Below are 23,050 nucleotides of genomic sequence, written 5' to 3' on the forward strand. Positions count from 1 at the left end.
TAAGGCCAACTTTATTTCATTGTCCTTTTGTCCAATGTGCCCTCAGGCCTTTTTACCCTCTGTCATCTCACCCTTCCATGAGCCTCAATCTTGTGCAGAAAGATTCTTTACAAGATCAAGATGTCCATGAAGCACTTCATATAAATTTCATACAAATGAAATCTGTTACAATTGCTCCAAACTTCACACGGCCGAACACAAATTGACATTGGATGCATCAATGCAACTTGTTGTTACAAATGACATTGAGTACATAAATTACTGCATGTTAAACTATTGTTTATTTCATCAGGAGTGGAGATATCATCATTTCCATTTGTGGCTCTGATGCAGCGAAGATGAATCATAATGAAGTGGAAGATAAACTGCGATTCACCCTAAATATATCTCTGGTAAGAGGGAAAGAGCTCCATCAGTGCCGAGGCAATCCTGAAGGGTTTTTTCATCCATGTTGAAGCTCAATTATTGAGCTTAATTTATTTTTCGTTTAAATCATTGAAATTGTTTCGAAATTATTTGATAGAAATCTCATTGGGGTAAAGAACGATCATGTGGTACATCCCATCACCATCATCTCTTATCCACCTTAGAAACATGTACATCCCATCATCATCATCTCTTATCCACCTTAGAAACATGTACATCCCATCATCATCATCTCTTATCCACCTTAGAAACATGTACATCCCATCATCATCATCTCTTATCCACCTTAGAAACATGTACATCCCATCATCATCATCTCTTATCCACCTTAGAAACATGAACATCCCATCACCATCATCTCTTATCCACCTTAGAAACATGTACATCCCATCATCATCATCTCTGATCCACATTAGAAACATGTACATCCCATCATCATCATCTCTTATCCACCTTAGAAACATGTACATCCCATCATCATCATCTCTTATCCACCTTAGAAACATGTACATCCCATCATCATCATCTCTGATCCACATTAGAAACATGTACATCCCATCATCATCATCTCTTATCCACATTAGAAACATGTACATCCCATCATCATCATCTCTGATCCACATTAGAAACATGTACATCCCATCATCATCATCTCTTATCCACCTTAGAAACATGAACATCCCATCATCATCATCTCTTATCCACCTTAGAAACATGTACATCCCATCATCATCATCTCTGATCCACATTAGAAACATGTACATCCCATCATCATCATCTCTTATCCACATTAGAAACATGTACATCCCATCATCATCATCTCTTATCCACCTTAGAAACATGTACATCGCATCATCATCATCTCTTATCCACCTTAGAAACATGAACATCCCATCACCATCATCTCTGATCCACATTAGAAACATGTACATCCCATCACCATCATCTCTTATCCACCTTAGAAACATGTACATCCCATCATCATCATCTCTTATCCACCTTAGAAACATGAATATCCCATCACCATCATCTCTTATCCACCTTAGAAACATGAACATCCCATCATCATCATCTCTTATCCACCTTAGAAACATGAACATCCCATCACCACCATCTCTTATCCACCTTAGAAACATGAACATCCCATCATCATCATCTCTTATCCACCTTAGAAACATGAACATCCCATCATCATCATCTCTTATCCACCTTAGAAACATGAACATCCCATCACCACCATCTCTTATCCACCTTAGAAACATGAACATCCCATCATCATCATCTCTTATCCACCTTAGAAACATGAACATCCCATCACCACCATCTCTTATCCACCTTAGAAACATGAACATCCCATCATCATCATCTCTTATCCACCTTAGAAACATGAACATCCCATCATCATCATCTCTTATCCACCTTAGAAACATGAACATCCCATCACCACCATCTCTTATCCACCTTAGAAACATGAACATCCCATCACCACCATCTCTTATCCACCTTAGAAACATGAACATCCCATCATCATCATCTCTTATCCACCTTAGAAACATGAACATCCCATCACTATCATCTCTTATCCACCTTAGAAACATGAACATCCCATCATCATCATCTCTTATCCACCTTAGAAACATGAACATCCCATCACCACCATCTCTTATCCACCTTAGAAACATGAACATCCCATCATCATCATCTCTTATCCACCTTAGAAACATGTACATCCCATCATCATCATCTCTTATCCACCTTAGAAACATGTACATCCCATCATCATCTCTTATCCACCTTAGAAACATGTACATCCCATCATCATCATCTCTTATCCACCTTAGAAACATGTACATCCCATCACCATCATCTCTTATCCACCTTAGAAACATGTACATCCCATCATCATCATCTCTTATCCACCTTAGAAACATGTACATCCCATCATCATCATCTCTTATCCACCTTAGAAACATGTACATCCCATCATCATCATCTCTTATCCACCTTAGAAACATGTACATCCCATCATCATCATCTCTTATCCACCTTAGAAACATGTACATCCCATCACCATCATCTCTTATCCACCTTAGAAACATGTGCATCCCATCATCATCATCTCTTATCCACCTTAGAAACATGTACATCCCATCATCATCATCTCTTATCCACCTTAGAAACATGTACATCCCATCATCATCATCTCTTATCCACCTTAGAAACATGTACATCCCATCATCATCATCTCTTATCCACCTTAGAAACATGTACATCCCATCACCATCATCTCTTATCCACCTTAGAAACATGTACATCCCATCATCATCATCTCTTATCCACCTTAGAAACATGTACATCCCATCACCATCATCTCTTATCCACCTTAGAAACATGAACATCCCATCACCATCATCTCTTATCCACCTTAGAAACATGTACATCCCATCATCATCATCTCTTATCCACCTTAGAAACATGTACATCCCATCATCATCATCTCTTATCCACCTTAGAAACATGTACATCCCATCACCATCATCTCTTATCCACCTTAGAAACATGTACATCCCATCACCATCATCTCTTATCCACCTTAGAAGCATGAACATCCCATCATCATCATCTCTTATCCACCTTAGAAACATGAACATCCCATCACCACCATCTCTTATCCACCTTAGAAACATGAACATCCCATCATCATCATCTCTTATCCACCTTAGAAACATGAACATCCCATCACCACCATCTCTTATCCACCTTAGAAACATGAACATCCCATCATCATCATCTCTTATCCACCTTAGAAACATGAACATCCCATCACAACCATCTCTTATCCACCTTAGAAACATGAACATCCCATCATCATCATCTCTTATCCACCTTAGAAACATGTACATCCCATCATCATCATCTCTTATCCACCTTAGAAACATGTACATCCCATCATCATCATCTCTTATCCACCTTAGAAACATGTACATCCCATCATCATCATCTCTTATCCACCTTAGAAACATGTACATCCCATCACCATCATCTCTTATCCACCTTAGAAACATGTACATCCCATCATCATCATCTCTTATCCACCTTAGAAACATGAACATCCCATCACCATCATCTCTTATCCACCTTAGAAACATGTACATCCCATCATCATCATCTCTTATCCACCTTAGAAACATGTACATCCCATCATCATCATCTCTTATCCACCTTAGAAACATGTACATCCCATCACCATCATCTCTTATCCACCTTAGAAACATGTACATCCCATCATCATCATCTCTTATCCACCTTAGAAACATGTACATCCCATCATCATCATCTCTTCTCCACCTTAGAAACATGTACATCCCATCACCATCATCTTTTATCCACATTAGAAACATGAACATCCCATCACCATCATCTCTTATCCACATTAGAAACATGTACATCCCATCACTATCATCTCCTATCCACCTTAGAAACATGAACATCCCATCACCACCATCTTTTATCCACATTAGAAACATGAACATCCCATCACCATCATCTCTTATCCACCTTAGAAACATGAACATCCCATCACCACCATCTTTTATCCACATTAGAAACATGAACATCCCATCACCATCATCTCTTATCCACCTTAGAAACATGTACATCCCATCACTATCATCTCTTATCCACCTTAGAAACATGTACATCCCATCACTATCATCTCTTATCCACATTAGAAACACTAGGGCGTGCCCGTACGTGGGTGCAAAAAAACATGCGTGCAAACAACAACAACAAAAAAAAACTTTGAAACCACGTGGCAGTAACGACCACAGAACCCCCCCCTCTATTTACATGAAATGGTTTGGTCCATTCGCAAAGCCAAAGCGAACGGCTTGCGAGTACGGTAGAACCCCCCCCCCCCCTCTATTTACATGAAATGGTTTGGTTCATTCGCAAAGCCAAAGCGAACGGCTTGCGAGTACGGTGACCATACCTTGGGAACCACTTGTCCGATTAATTTCAAACCTTGAAAAGGCACATCCTCGGGTCCCCAGCAATATACCTGGCAAGTTTCAAGTATATCGGACCCGTGGTTGTCGAGAAACAGCGGTCACAGACAAACACACACACACACACACACACACACACACACACACACACACACACACAGACACACAGAGATTACTGGAATTATAGATAGATGTACATCCCATCATCATCATCTCTTATCCACCTTAGAAACATGTACATCCCATCACTATCATCTCTTATCCACATTAGAAACATGTACATCCCATCATCATCATCTCTTATCCACCTTAGAAACATGAACATCCCATCACCACCATCTTTTATCCACATTAGAAACATGAACATCCCATCACCATCATCTCTTATCCACCTTAGAAACATGTACATCCCATCACTATCATCTCTTATCCACCTTAGAAACATGTACATCCCATCACCATCATCTCTTATCCACCTTAGAAACATGTACATCCCATCACTATCATCTCTTATCCACCTTAGAAACATGTACATCCCATCACTATCATCTCTTATGCACATTAGAAACATGTACATCCCATCACCATCATCTCTTATCCACATTAGAAACATGAACATCCCATCACCACCATCTTTTATCCACCTTAGAAACATGAACATCCCATCACCATCATCTCTTATCCACATTAGAAACATGTACATCCCATCACTATCATCTCTTATCCACATTAGAAACATGTACATCCCATCACTATCATCTCTTATCCACCTTAGAAACATGTACATCCCATCACTATCATCTCTTATCCACCTTAGAAACATGAACATCCCATCACCACCATCTTTTATCCACCTTAGAAACATGAACATCCCATCACCATCATCTCTTATCCACCTTAGAAACATGTACATCCCATCACTATCATCTCTTATCCACATTAGAAACATGTACATCCCATCACTATCATCTCTTATCCACATTAGAAACATGAACATCCCATCACCATCATCTCTTATCCACCTTAGAAACATGTACATCCCATCACTATCATCTCTTATCCACATTAGAAACATGTACATCCCATCACCATCATCTCTTATCCACCTTAGAAACATGTACATCCCATCACTATCATCTCTTATCCACCTTAGAAACATGTACATCCCATCACTATCATCTCTTATCCACATTAGAAACATGTACATCCCATCACCATCATCTCTTATCCACCTTAGAAACATGAACATCCCATCACCACCATCTTTTATCCACCTTAGAAACATGAACATCCCATCACCATCATCTCTTATCCAACTTAGAAACATGAACATCCCATCACCATCATCTCTTATCCACATTAGAAACATGAACATCCCATCACCATCATCTTTTATCCACATTAGAAACATGTACATCCCATCACCACCATCTTTTATCCACCTTAGAAACATGAACATCCCATCACCACCATCTTTTATCCACCTTAGAAACATGAACATCCCATCATCATCATCTCTTATCCACCTTAGAAACATGAACATCCCATCACCACCATCTCTTATCCACCTTAGAAACATGAACATCCCATCATCATCATCTCTTATCCACCTTAGAAACATGAACATCCCATCACCACCATCTCTTATCCACCTTAGAAACATGTACATCCCATCATCATCATCTCTTATCCACCTTAGAAACATGAACATCCCATCACCATCATCTCTTATCCACCTTAGAAACATGTACATCCCATCATCATCATCTCTTATCCACCTTAGAAACATGTACATCCCATCATCATCATCTCTTATCCACCTTAGAAACATGTACATCCCATCACCATCATCTCTTATCCACCTTAGAAACATGTACATCCCATCATCATCATCTCTTATCCACCTTAGAAACATGTACATCCCATCACTATCATCTCTTATCCACCTTAGAAACATGTACATCCCATCACTATCATCTCTTATCCACATTAGAAACATGTACATCCCATCACCATCATCTCTTATCCACATTAGAAACATGAACATCCCATCACCACCATCTTTTATCCACCTTAGAAACATGAACATCCCATCACCATCATCTCTTATCCACATTAGAAACATGTACATCCCATCACTATCATCTCTTATCCACATTAGAAACATGTACATCCCATCACTATCATCTCTTATCCACCTTAGAAACATGTACATCCCATCACTATCATCTCTTATCCACCTTAGAAACATGAACATCCCATCACCACCATCTTTTATCCACCTTAGAAACATGAACATCCCATCACCATCATCTCTTATCCACCTTAGAAACATGTACATCCCATCACTATCATCTCTTATCCACATTAGAAACATGTACATCCCATCACTATCATCTCTTATCCACATTAGAAACATGAACATCCCATCACCATCATCTCTTATCCACCTTAGAAACATGTACATCCCATCACTATCATCTCTTATCCACATTAGAAACATGTACATCCCATCACCATCATCTCTTATCCACCTTAGAAACATGTACATCCCATCACTATCATCTCTTATCCACCTTAGAAACATGTACATCCCATCACTATCATCTCTTATCCACATTAGAAACATGTACATCCCATCACCATCATCTCTTATCCACCTTAGAAACATGAACATCCCATCACCACCATCTTTTATCCACCTTAGAAACATGAACATCCCATCACCATCATCTCTTATCCACCTTAGAAACATGAACATCCCATCACCATCATCTCTTATCCACCTTAGAAACATGAACATCCCATCACCATCATCTCTTATCCACCTTAGAAACATGAACATCCCATCACCATCATCTTTTATCCACATTAGAAACATGTACATCCCATCACCACCATCTTTTATCCACCTTAGAAACATGAACATCCCATCACCACCATCTTTTATCCACCTTAGAAACATGAACATCCCATCATCATCATCTCTTATCCACCTTAGAAACATGAACATCCCATCACCACCATCTCTTATCCACCTTAGAAACATGAACATCCCATCATCATCATCTCTTATCCACCTTAGAAACATGAACATCCCATCACCACCATCTCTTATCCACCTTAGAAACATGTACATCCCATCATCATCATCTCTTATCCACCTTAGAAACATGAACATCCCATCACCATCATCTCTTATCCACATTAGAAACATGTACATCCCATCATCATCATCTCTTATCCACCTTAGAAACATGTACATCCCATCATCATCATCTCTTATCCACCTTAGAAACATGTACATCCCATCACCATCATCTCTTATCCACCTTAGAAACATGTACATCCCATCATCATCATCTCTTATCCACCTTAGAAACATGTACATCCCATCATCATCATCTCTTCTCCACCTTAGAAACATGTACATCCCATCACCATCATCTTTTATCCACATTAGAAACATGAACATCCCATCACCATCATCTCTTATCCACATTAGAAACATGTACATCCCATCACTATCATCTCTTATCCACCTTAGAAACATGAACATCCCATCACCACCATCTTTTATCCACATTAGAAACATGAACATCCCATCACCATCATCTCTTATCCACCTTAGAAACATGAACATCCCATCACCACCATCTTTTATCCACATTAGAAACATGAACATCCCATCACCATCATCTCTTATCCACCTTAGAAACATGTACATCCCATCACTATCATCTCTTATCCACCTTAGAAACATGTACATCCCATCACTATCATCTCTTATCCACATTAGAAACACTAGGGCGTGCCCGTACGTGGGTGCAAAAAAACATGCGTGCAAACAACAACAACAAAAAAAAACTTTGAAACCACGTGGCAGTAACGACCACAGAACCCCCCCCCTCTATTTACATGAAATGGTTTGGTCCATTCGCAAAGCCAAAGCGAACGGCTTGCGAGTACGGTAGAACCCTCCCCCCCCCCCCCCCTCTATTTACATGAAATGGTTTGGTTCATTCGCAAAGCCAAAGCGAACGGCTTGCGAGTACGGTGACCATACCTTGGGAACCACTTGTCCGATTAATTTCAAACCTTGAAAAGGCACATCCTCGGGTCCCCAGCAATATACCTGGCAAGTTTCAAGTATATCGGACCCGTGGTTGTCGAGAAACAGCGGTCACAGACAAACACACACACACACACACACACACACACACACACACACAGACACACAGAGATTACTGGAATTATAGATAGATGTACATCCCATCATCATCATCTCTTATCCACCTTAGAAACATGTACATCCCATCACTATCATCTCTTATCCACATTAGAAACATGTACATCCCATCATCATCATCTCTTATCCACCTTAGAAACATGAACATCCCATCACCACCATCTTTTATCCACATTAGAAACATGAACATCCCATCACCATCATCTCTTATCCACCTTAGAAACATGTACATCCCATCACTATCATCTCTTATCCACCTTAGAAACATGTACATCCCATCACCATCATCTCTTATCCACCTTAGAAACATGTACATCCCATCACTATCATCTCTTATCCACCTTAGAAACATGTACATCCCATCACTATCATCTCTTATCCACATTAGAAACATGTACATCCCATCACCATCATCTCTTATCCACATTAGAAACATGAACATCCCATCACCACCATCTTTTATCCACCTTAGAAACATGAACATCCCATCACCATCATCTCTTATCCACATTAGAAACATGTACATCCCATCACTATCATCTCTTATCCACATTAGAAACATGTACATCCCATCACTATCATCTCTTATCCACCTTAGAAACATGTACATCCCATCACTATCATCTCTTATCCACCTTAGAAACATGAACATCCCATCACCACCATCTTTTATCCACCTTAGAAACATGAACATCCCATCACCATCATCTCTTATCCACCTTAGAAACATGTACATCCCATCACTATCATCTCTTATCCACATTAGAAACATGTACATCCCATCACTATCATCTCCTATCCACATTAGAAACATGAACATCCCATCACCATCATCTCTTATCCACCTTAGAAACATGTACATCCCATCACTATCATCTCTTATCCACATTAGAAACATGTACATCCCATCACCATCATCTCTTATCCACCTTAGAAACATGTACATCCCATCACTATCATCTCTTATCCACCTTAGAAACATGTACATCCCATCACTATCATCTCTTATCCACATTAGAAACATGTACATCCCATCACCATCATCTCTTATCCACATTAGAAACATGAACATCCCATCACCACCATCTTTTATCCACCTTAGAAACATGAACATCCCATCACCATCATCTCTTATCCACCTTAGAAACATGAACATCCCATCACCATCATCTCTTATCCACCTTAGAAACATGAACATCCCATCACCATCATCTCTTATCCACCTTAGAAACATGAACATCCCATCACCATCATCTTTTATCCACATTAGAAACATGTACATCCCATCACCACCATCTTTTATCCACCTTAGAAACATGAACATCCCATCACCACCATCTTTTATCCACCTTAGAAACATGAACATCCCATCATCATCATCTCTTATCCACCTTAGAAACATGAACATCCCATCACCACCATCTCTTATCCACCTTAGAAACATGAACATCCCATCATCATCATCTCTTATCCACCTTAGAAACATGAACATCCCATCACCACCATCTCTTATCCACCTTAGAAACATGAACATCCCATCATCATCATCTCTTATCCACCTTAGAAACATGTACATCCCATCATCATCATCTCTTATCCACCTTAGAAACATGTACATCCCATCATCATCATCTCTTATCCACATTAGAAACATGTACATCCCATCATCATCATCTCTTATCCACCTTAGAAACATGTACATCCCATCACCATCATCTCTTATCCACCTTAGAAACATGTACATCCCATCATCATCATCTCTTATCCACCTTAGAAACATGAACATCCCATCACCATCATCTCTTATCCACCTTAGAAACATGTACATCCCATCATCATCATCTCTTATCCACCTTAGAAACATGTACATCCCATCATCATCATCTCTTATCCACCTTAGAAACATGTACATCCCATCACCATCATCTCTTATCCACCTTAGAAACATGTACATCCCATCATCATCATCTCTTATCCACCTTAGAAACATGTACATCCCATCATCATCATCTCTTCTCCACCTTAGAAACATGTACATCCCATCACCATCATCTTTTATCCACATTAGAAACATGAACATCCCATCACCATCATCTCTTATCCACATTAGAAACATGTACATCCCATCACTATCATCTCTTATCCACCTTAGAAACATGAACATCCCATCACCACCATCTTTTATCCACATTAGAAACATGAACATCCCATCACCATCATCTCTTATCCACCTTAGAAACATGAACATCCCATCACCACCATCTTTTATCCACATTAGAAACATGAACATCCCATCACCATCATCTCTTATCCACCTTAGAAACATGTACATCCCATCACTATCATCTCTTATCCACCTTAGAAACATGTACATCCCATCACTATCATCTCTTATCCACATTAGAAACACTAGGGCGTGCCCGTACGTGGGTGCAAAAAAACATGCGTGCAAACAACAACAACAAAAAAAAACTTTGAAACCACGTGGCAGTAACGACCACAGAACCCCCCCCCCTCTATTTACATGAAATGGTTTGGTCCATTCGCAAAGCCAAAGCGAACGGCTTGCGAGTACGGTAGAACCCCTCCCCTCTATTTACATGAAATGGTTTGGTCCATTCGCAAAGCCAAAGCGAACGGCTTGCGAGTACGGTGACCATACCTTTGGAACCACTTGTCCGATTAATTTCAAACCTTGAAAAGGCACATCCTCGGGTCCCCAGCAATATACCTGGCAAGTTTCAAGTATATCGGACCCATGGTTGTCGAGAAACAGCGGTCACAGACAAACACACACACACACACACACACACACACACACACAGACACACAGAGATTACTGGAATTATAGATAGATGTACATCCCATCATCATCATCTCTTATCCACCTTAGAAACATGTACATCCCATCACTATCATCTCTTATCCACATTAGAAACATGTACATCCCATCACCATCATCTCTTATCCACCTTAGAAACATGTACATCCCATCACCATCATCTCTTATCCACCTTAGAAACATGTACATCCCATCACCATCATCCCTTATCCACATTAGAAACATGAACATCCCATCACCATCATCTCTTATCCACATTAGAAACATGTACATCCCATCACCATCATCTCTTATCCACATTAGAAACATGAACATCCCATCACCATCATCTCTTATCCACATTAGAAACATGAACATCCCATCACCATCATCTCTTACCCACATTAGAAACACTAGGGCATGCCCGTACTATATATATGCCCGTACTATATATATATCTAAAATTATATCCCCCCCCTCTATTTACATGAAATGGTTTGGTCCATTCGCAACGCCAAAGCGAACGGCGAACGGCTTGCGAGTACGGTGACAATCCCCCCCTCTATTTACATGAAATGGTTTGGTCCATTCGCAACGACCACAGAACCCCCCCCTCTATTTACATGAAATGGTTTGGTCCATTCGCAACGCCAAAGCGAACGGCGAACGGCTAAATCGCCATAGCTCGGTAACTACTTGTCCGATTAATTTCAAACCTTGAAAAGGCACATCCTCGGGTCCCCAGCAATATACCTGGCAAGTTTCAAGTATATCGGACCGGTAGTTGTCGAGAAACAGCGGTCACAGACAAACATACATACATACATACAAACATACAAACATACAAACATACAAACATACACACAGAGATTACTGGAATTATAGATAGATGAACATCCCATCACAATCATCTCTTATCCACATTAGAAACATGAACATCCCATCACCATCATCTCTTATCCACATTAGAAACATGAACATCCCATCATCATCATCTCTTATCCACATTAGAAACATGAACATCCCATCACCATCATCTCTTATCCACATTAGAAACATGTACATCCCATCATCATCATCTCTTATCCACATTAGAAACATGTACATCCCATCATCATCATCTCTTATCCACATTAGAAACATGTACATCCCATCACCATCATCTCTTATCCACATTAGAAACATGAACATCCCATCACCATCATCTCTTATCCACATTAGAAACATGAACATCCCATCACCATCATCTCTTATCCACATTAGAAACATGTACATCCCATCATCATCATCATCTCTTATCCACATTAGAAACATGTACATCCCATCACCATCATCTCTTATCCACATTAGAAACACTAGGGCATGCCCGTACTATATATATATCTAAAAGTATATCCCCCCCCTCTATTTACATGCAATGGTTTGGTCCAAAGCTAACGGCTTGCGAGTACGGTGACAATCCCCCCCCTCTATTTACATGAAATGGTTTGGTCCAAAGCTAACGGCTAGCGGAGTTTGGTAAAGAAATCGCCATAGCGTGCACAAATGCGCAGGAAAGCGAAAGAATCGCAAATTAGTTTTAATTAGTTTTAAAACATAGTTTAACGCCAACATAGCGGCAACATAGTTTGCCAACGTGAAATAAATGAATACGCTCTCAAATGTGCCAAAAAAAAAAAAAAACGCTACCCGTACGCTCTACCCCGCCCGTACGCCCGTAAACAAAAAAAACAACGCTCTTCGCTTCCGCCCTTCGCTCTGACTGAATTGGGAGAAATAATGCGCATAAGAAATCGAGAAATTATTATTTTCTCCGGAAGAAATCGAATTACTTACCGTAATGGCGCACGCGCTGGGCTCAGCATCAGCTCGCTCTCACATCGGCCACGCCTACGCAATAACGCGTTCTGTGATTGGATGCCGGAAGTGCAGTCCTCACTGTCCGGAAGGTCGCAAATCGCAGTTATGATGAATCGCAAATTAGTTTTAATTAGTTTTAAAACATAGTTTAACGGCAACATAGTTTAACGGCAACATAGTTTGCCGACGGGAAATAAATGAATACGCTCTCAAATGTGCCATCCGAGGCAGAGTGTGTTCGCCACGTTCGGCACACGCGATAGCTCGCTGCTCTCTGATTGGTTGAATCGTTTTTTGGACATAGCTCGGTAAGTAATTGTCCGATTAATATGAAACCTTGAAAAGGCACATCCTCGGGTCCCCAGCAATATACCTGGCAAGTTTCAAGTATATCGGACCGGTAGTTGTCGAGAAACAGCGGTCACAGACAAACAAACAAACAAACAAACATACACACAGAGATTACTGGAATTATAGATAGATGAACATCCCATCACCATCATCTCTTATCCACATTAGAAACATGTACATCCCATCACCATCATCTCCTATCCACCTTAGAAACATGTACATCCCATCACCATCATCTCTTATCCACATTAGAAACATGAACATCCCATCACCATCATCTCCTTTCCACATTAGAAACATGTACATCCCATCACCATCATCTCTTATCCACATTAGAAACATGTACATCCCATCACCATCATCTCTTATCCACATTAGAAACATGTACATCCCATCACCATCATCTCTTATCCACATTAGAAACATGAACATCCCATCACCATCATCTCTTATCCACCTTAGAAACATGTACATCCCATCACCATCATCTCTTATCCACATTAGAAACATGAACATCCCATCACCATCATCTCTTATCCACCTTAGAAACATGTACATCCCATCACCATCATCTCTTATCCACATTAGAAACATGTACATCCCATCACCATCATCTCTTATCCACCTTAGAAACATGTACATCCCATCACCATCATCTCTTATCCACATTAGAAACATGTACATCACATCATCATCATCTCTTATCCACATTAGAAACATGTACATCCCATCACCATCATCTTTTATCCACATTAGAAACATGTACATCCCATCATCATCATCTCTTATCCACATTAGAAACATGTACATCCCATCATCATCATCTCTTATCCACATGAGAAACATGTACATCCCATCACCATCATCTCTTATCCACATTAGAAACATGTACATCCCATCATCATCATCTCTTATCCACATTAGAAACATGTACATCCCATCACCATCATCTCTTATCCACCTTAGAAACATGTACATCCCATCACCATCATCTCTTATCCACCTTAGAAACATGTACATCCCATCACCATCATCCCTTATCCACATTAGAAACATGAACATCCCATCACCATCATCTCTTATCCACATTAGAAACATGTACATCCCATCACCATCATCTCTTATCCACATTAGAAACATGAACATCCCATCACCATCATCTCTTATCCACATTAGAAACATGAACATCCCATCACCATCATCTCTTACCCACATTAGAAACACTAGGGCATGCCCGTACTATATATATGCCCGTACTATATATATATCTAAAATTATATCCCCCCCCTCTATTTACATGAAATGGTTTGGTCCATTCGCAACGCCAAAGCGAACGGCGAACGGCTTGCGAGTACGGTGACAATCCCCCCCCTCTATTTACATGAAATGGTTTGGTCCATTCGCAACGACCACAGAACCCCCCCCTCTATTTACATGAAATGGTTTGGTCCATTCGCAACGCCAAAGCGAACGGCGAACGGCTAAATCGCCATAGCTCGGTAACTACTTGTCCGATTAATTTCAAACCTTGAAAAGGCACATCCTCGGGTCCCCAGCAATATACCTGGCAAGTTTCAAGTATATCGGACCGGTAGTTGTCGAGAAACAGCGGTCACAGACAAACATACATACATACATACATACAAACATACAAACATACAAACATACAAACATACACACAGAGATTACTGGAATTATAGATAGATGAACATCCCATCACAATCATCTCTTATCCACATTAGAAACATGAACATCCCATCACCATCATCTCTTATCCACATTAGAAACATGAACATCCCATCATCATCATCTCTTATCCACATTAGAAACACTAGGGCATGCCCGTACTATATATATATCTAAAATTATATCCCCCCCCCCTATTTACATGAAATGGTTTGGTCCAAAGCGAACGGCTTGCGAGTGGTGACAATCCCCCCCCTCTATTTACATGCAATGGTTCGGTCCAAAGCGAACGGCTTCCGGAGTTTGGTAAAGAAATCGCCATCGCGTACACAAACGCGCAGGAAAGCGAATGAATCGCAAATTCGTTTTTATTAGTTGTAAAACATAATGCCCAATTATTCAATTAGCGCCAACGTATTTTGGCTGTTTGCAATTTAATCGCAAGGCAAAGTAGAAAGAGAAGAGGGAAAAAAAGAAAAGCCTTGCCTTGCTGCAAACAGCTGCTGCAAACAACAACAACATGGAAGGCTGCACTGTCCGGAAGTTGGCATATCGCAGTTACGATTATTTTAGTGTTAATGGCCAATTATTCAATTAGCGCCAACGTATTTTGGCTGTTTGCAATTTAATCGCAAGGAAAAGTAGAAAGAGAAGAGGGAAAAAAAGAAAAGCCTTGCATTAACGCATTAACGCTTGCATTGCATTAACGGTTCGGCACACGTGATAGCTCGCTGCTCTCTGATTGGTTGAAGCGTTTTTTGGACATAGCTCGGTAGGTACTTGTCCGATTAATTACAAACCTTGAAAAGGCACATCCTCGGGTCCCCAGCAATATACCTGGCAAGTTTCAAGTATATCGGACCCGTGGTTGTCGAGAAACAGCGGTCACAGACAAACACACAGACACACAGACACACAGACACACAGACACACAGACATACACACAGAGATTGCTGGAATTATAGATAGATGAACATCCCATCACCATCATCTCTTATCCACCTTAGAAACATGAACATCCCATCATCATCATCTCTTATCCACATTAGAAACATGTACATCCCATCACCATCATCTCTTATCCACATTAGAAACATGTACATCCCATCATCATCATCTCTTATCCACATTAGAAACATGAACATCCCATCACCATCATCTCTTATCCACATTAGAAACATGTACATCCCATCACCATCATCTCTTATCCACATTAGAAACATGTACATCCCATCACCATCATCTCTTATCCACATTAGAAACACTAGGGCATGCCCGTACTATATATATATCTAAAAGTATATCCCCCCCCCCCTCTATTTACATGCAATGGTTTGGTCCAAAGCTAACGGCTTGCGAGTACGGTGACAATCCCCCCCCCTCTATTTACATGAAATGGTTTGGTCCAAAGCGAACGGCTTGCGAGTACGGTGTTTTTTATCGGACCCGTGGAATTATAGATAGTAGTTTTAATTAGTTTTAAAACATAGTTTAACGGCAACATAGTTTTCCAACGTGAAATAAATGAATACGCTCTCAAATGTGCCGTCCGAGGCAGAGTCTGTTCGCCACGTTCGGCACACGTGATAGCTCGCTGCTCTCTGATTGGTTGAATCGTTTTTTGGACATAGCTCGGTAACTACTTGTCCGATTAATTTCAAACCTTGAAAAGGCACATCCTCGGGTCCCCAGCAATATAACTGGCAAGTTTAAAGTATATCGGACCCGTGGTTGTCGAGAAACAGCGGTCACAGACATACAAACATACAAACATACAAACATACAAACATACACACAGAGATTACTGGAATTATAGATAGATGTACATCCCATCATCATCATCTCTTATCCACATTAGAAACATGTACATCCCATCATCATCATCTCTTATCCACATTAGAAACATGTACATCCCATCACCATCATCTCTTATCCACATTAGAAACATGTACATCCCATCATCATCATCTCTTATCCACATTAGAAACATGTACATCCCATCACCATCATCTTTTATCCACATTAGAAACATGTACATCCCATCACCATCATCTCTTATCCACATTAGAAACATGTACATCCCATCATCATCATCTCTTATCCACATTAGAAACATGTACATCCCATCACCATCATCTCTTATCCACATTAGAAACATGTACATCCCATCACCATCATCTCTTATCCACATTAGAAACATGTACATCCCATCACCATCATCTTTTATCCACATTAGAAACATGAACATCCCATCACCATCATCTCTTATCCACCTTAGAAACATGTACATCCCATCACCATCATCTCTTATCCACATTAGAAACATGTACATCCCATCACCATCATCTCTTATCCACATTAGAAACATGTACATCCCATCATCATCATCTCTTATCCACCTTAGAAACATGAACATCCCATCACCATCATCTCTTATCCACCTTAGAAACATGTACATCCCATCATCATCATCTCTTATCCACATTAGAAACATGAACATCCCATCACCATCATCTCTTATCCACCTTAGAAACATGTACATCCCATCACCATCATCTCTTATCCACATTAGAAACATGTACATCCCATCACCATCATCTCTTATCCACATTAGAAACATGAACATCCCATCATCATCATCTCTTATCCACATTAGAAACATGTACATCCCATCACCATCATCTCTTATCCACATTAGAAACATGAACATCCCATCATCATCATCTCTTATCCACATTAGAAACATGTACATCCCATCACCATCATCTCTTATCCACATTAGAAACATGTACATCCCATCACCATCATCTCTTATCCACCTTAGAAACATGTACATCCCATCACCATCATCTCTTATCCACATTAGAAACATGTACATCCCATCACCATCATCTCTTATCCACATTAGAAACATGTACATCCCATCACCATCATCTCTTATCCACCTTAGAAACATGTACATCCCATCACCATCATCTCTTATCCACATTAGAAACATATACATCCCATCACCATCATCTCTTATCCACATTAGAAACATGTACATCCCATCATCATCATCTCTTATCCACCTTAGAAACATGAACATCCCATCACCATCATCTCTTATCCACATTAGAAACATGAACATCCCATCACCATCATCTCTTATCCACCTTAGAAACATGTACATCCCATCACCATCATCTCTTATCCACATTAGAAACATGTACATCCCATCATCATCATCTCTTATCCACCTTAGAAACATGAACATCCCATCACCATCATCTCTTATCCACATTAGAAACATGAACATCCCATCACCATCATCTCTTATCCACATTAGAAACATGAACATCCCATCACCATCATCTCTTATCCACATTAGAAACATGAACATCCCATCACCATCATCTCTTATCCACCTTAGAAACATGTACATCCCATCATCATCATCTCTTATCCACATTAGAAACATGAACATCCCATCACCATCATCTCTTATCCACCTTAGAAACATGTACATCCCATCACCATCATCTCTTATCCACATTAGAAACATGTACATCCCATCATCATCATCATCTCTTATCCACATTAGAAACATGAACATCCCATCATCATCATCTCTTATCCACATTAGAAACATGTACATCCCATCACCATCATCTCTTATCCACATTAGAAACATGAACATCCCATCATCATCATCTCTTATCCACCTTAGAAACATGTACATCCCATCATCATCATCTCTTATCCACCTTAGAAACATGTACATCCCATCATCATCATCTCTTATCCACATTAGAAACATGTACATCCCATCATCATCATCTCTTATCCACCTTAGAAACATGTACATCCCATCATCATCATCTCTTATCCACCTTAGAAACATGTACATCCCATCATCATCATCTCTTATCCACATTAGAAACATGAACATCCCATCATCATCATCTCTTATCCACATTAGAAACATGTACATCCCATCACCATCATCTCTTATCCACATTAGAAACATGTACATCCCATCATCATCATCTCTTATCCACATTAGAAACATGTACATCCCATCACCATCATCTCTTATCCACCTTAGAAACATGAACATCCCATCACCATCATCTCTTATCCACATTAGAAACATGTACATCCCATCACCATCATCTCTTATCCACATTAGAAACATGTACATCCCATCACCATCATCTCTTATCCACATTAGAAACATGTACATCCCATCACCATCATCTCTTATCCACATTAGAAACATGTACATCCCATCACCATCATCTCTTATCCACCTTAGAAACATGTACATCCCATCACCATCATCTCTTATCCACATTAGAAACATGTACATCCCATCACCATCATCTCTTATCCACATTAGAAACATGAACATCCCATCACCATCATCTCTTATCCACATTAGAAACATGTACATCCCTTCACCATCATCTCTTATCCATCGTGGAAACAGGTTCATCCTCTAACAATCATCTCTTGGTCCAGGTATGTGTAATATTGTAAAGATTAAATGATTACATTTTGGGGTTAAACGTCAAAGGTCAAAGTCTGTAATGGGTCTATAACTTGAGAACGGCTGAAGTAATCAAATTCAAACTTGGGTACAGATATGTGTGATGATGTACACATTAAATGATTCCATTTTGGGGGTCCCGAGGTCAAAGGCCAAAGGTCAGAGGTGATGTCAGGTAAAAATGTGATTAATTGTGAACAGCTGAACGGATTTAATTTAAAAGTTGGTACAGGTATGTATAATGATGTAAACATGAACTGATTAAATTTTGGGGTCAATAGGTCAGAGGTCATGCCAGGTAAAAATGTGCTAACTCGGGAACAGCTGAATAGATTCGAATCAAATTTGATACAATAATTATAATGATGTAATAATGTGGGCAGAGGCATATCACACGACGTCCTGACGTCGAAGAGTGCCGTTCTTGTTTTTCCTCTTCTTTTTTTTACTTTACTCTTTCTTGTCTTGCATCAATTATTAAATTATTATTATTATTTGTGAAACGTCTCGTAGTGAAGAGCACTTGCAGAACTTCATTATGGAGGATGTGCCAGCACTAATTGAGAGTTATATAACTGATGCACATTACAGAAAATCTGAAATGTAGCAGAACGTACGAGTACACACTGCGTGACGAACAAATATAAGGGCAAAGAAGTCTAAACCATCATCGTTGTGTAAAAAATGGAAACTCAAAATGAAACTGTTCTTTGTTTGTTTTGCATTTGTTTTATTGCTCAGCTTCTTCACCGGCCTGGGCAACAGGTTGTGGAGAATGAATTACCTGAGATTGAGGCCCAGGACGGAAATGAGAAGATGGCAGAGGTTACCTTTCCAGGAGAAAGGGAAGGAGAGATAGAGGAAGAGAAACCTGATCCTTCGTTTGACCTTGTGTGTGAGGATAATATATTATTGCCCAGTGACATGGCCTTGACTCAAGGGGAAGAAGTTCATTTGAGAGTCGACGACATGCCTGATGACCACTCGGAGGAAGAGGGACACAAAATGGCGAGCATCACTCAAAAGAACCGTGCACAGCATCACGCTATCTGCCACCGGTAAAACAACATTAACATTAAAGATAAATCATTGTTAAATTCACTTTAACCATTATAACCCTGTGTGCAAATTGATGCCTCATAGACTGCAATGTGGTTCATCAAAGCAAAAACATGGTAATATGTACCCCAAGGAAGCACACACACACACACACACACACACACACACACACACACACACACACACACACACACACACACACACACACACACACACACACACACACACACACACACACACACATACACACACACCTGACAATGCAGGTGGGTATTTGTGTATAAATCTTTTTTTTTTCTTTTTTTTTATTGCCCGCCACAAAGTCTACAGGGCCACTTAGATGTGGGGGCTGCACAAAGAAAACAAAAGCAGGACAACCAGCCCCTTGGATTGAAACAAGACAAATATAGAAAGTTGTCTCTTCGCAGAACAAAAAGGGCTGGGAGGGGTGCGCCAGCCTGCTTCGAGACAACAGTGCCTCTACCCCCATTTTGGTGGACTGCCGACCAAGGCTGACGAGCTCAACCCACCCGGGTTTGAGATCAGAGTTGTCCTTCTCCTCGGCAGATTGCCGACCAGGCCTAACGAGTACCCCCCACCCGGGTTTGAGATTAGAGTTGTCCTTCTCCTAGCCAGATTGCCGACCAGGCCTAACAAGTACCACCACCCGGGTTTGAGATCAGAGTTGTCTTTCTCCTCGGCAGATTGCCGACCAGGCCTAACGAGCTCAACCCACCCGAGTTTGAGATCAGAGTTGTCCTTCTCCGAGACAGATTGCCGACCAAGGCTAACGAGCTCAACCCACCCAGGTTTGAGATCAGAGTTGTCCTTCTCCAAGGTAGATTGCCCACCAAGACTAATGAGCTCAACCCACCCGGGTTTGAGATCAGAGTTGTCCTTCTCCTAGGCAGATTGCCGACCAGGCCTAACGAGCTCAACCCACCCGGGTTTGAGATCAGAGTTGTCCTTCTCCAAGGTAGATTGCCCACCAAGACTAATGAGCTCAACCCACCCGGGTTTGAGATCAGAGTTGTCCTTCTCCTAGGCAGATTGCCGACCAAGGCTAACGAGTACCACCCTCCCAGGTTTGAGATCAGAGTTCTCCTTCTCTTAGGCAGATTGCCGACGAAGGCTAAAGAGCTCAACCGAGCTCAACAATCCTCTCCAAGGAGTTCTGTCGCTCAAGCTTTTGCGTCTCACTATCTGCTATGATCTTTCTTGGGAAAATCACATTTCCAAGCTGGCCTCCAAAGCCAGTCGCCGACTGGGCATCCTCCGTCGTGCGAAGTCCTTCCTCGGCACACCTGAGCTCCTCAGCACATACAAGGCTTTCATCCGCAGCTCAATGGAGTACTGTTCTCCCCTATGGGCTGGTGCTCCTGCCTCACACCGAGCTCGACTTCACGCTGTTGAAACCAAAGCTTTCAGAATCATTGGAATCTCCCGTGATGAAGCTATCTCCGAGGGCCTTTCCCTCACTCACCGCAGACAGGTTGGTGGTCTTTCTGTCTTCTAGCGACTCCTCTCCGGCCTTGCTCCCCCAGCTCTCTCTGTGCTTTGTCCCCCAAATATTCCTACAGGTCGCACAAGATCTGCCAGCAACCCTCTGATGGTTAAACTTCCAAAATCTCGGCTCTCTGCTCACCTTCACTCTTTCATTCCTCTTTTCTCCCGCCTCTGGAACAAACTCCCACCCTCCCTTCAATCCCACTCCTCCCTCCAGGTCTTTAAAACAGCTGTTCACCACCATCTCTTATCTTTCCCCATCCAAAACCTTGATCTTTTCTACCCTCACTAATTCACCCCAGATCCACCTTGTTTGAAATTCCAACTTCTTTCCTGGAAGTCCCGGCAGTGTCCCAATGTTTTATACCTCTCCCATCCCCCCTTCCCATGCCCCCCCCAAAGCCCTCTCCTTCCCACAGATCTCTCGATGTCCCTGCTCTCAGATGTTGTGTTGTGTTCCTCCCTCTCTCGCCCCATCTTGTCTTCCGCTCCCCATGTTATATGTTTTATGTGTCGGTTTGTCTTTCTGTGTGATTAATGTTAGCTCGTTCACG

At 40.9% G+C, this 23,050-nt stretch overlaps 1 protein-coding gene across 1 annotated transcript in view; it reads left to right on the forward strand.

Moving 5' to 3' along the window:
• The window catches only part of LOC137412531 (uncharacterized), a 52,298-nt gene that overhangs the window by 9,162 nt on the left and 20,086 nt on the right, over positions 1–23,050 (forward strand). Inside the window, exons 3-4 of the mRNA XM_068097854.2 lie at positions 293–392; positions 20,673–20,989. Of these exons, the coding sequence (XP_067953955.1) occupies positions 293–392; positions 20,673–20,989 (417 nt within the window). The remainder of the gene's footprint in view (positions 1–292; positions 393–20,672; positions 20,990–23,050) is intronic.

Source organism: Myxine glutinosa, chromosome 13 (assembly GCF_964187855.1).
Source record: "Myxine glutinosa chromosome 13, kmMyxGlut1.1, whole genome shotgun sequence".
Taxonomy (NCBI): Eukaryota; Metazoa; Chordata; class Myxini; order Myxiniformes; family Myxinidae; genus Myxine; species Myxine glutinosa.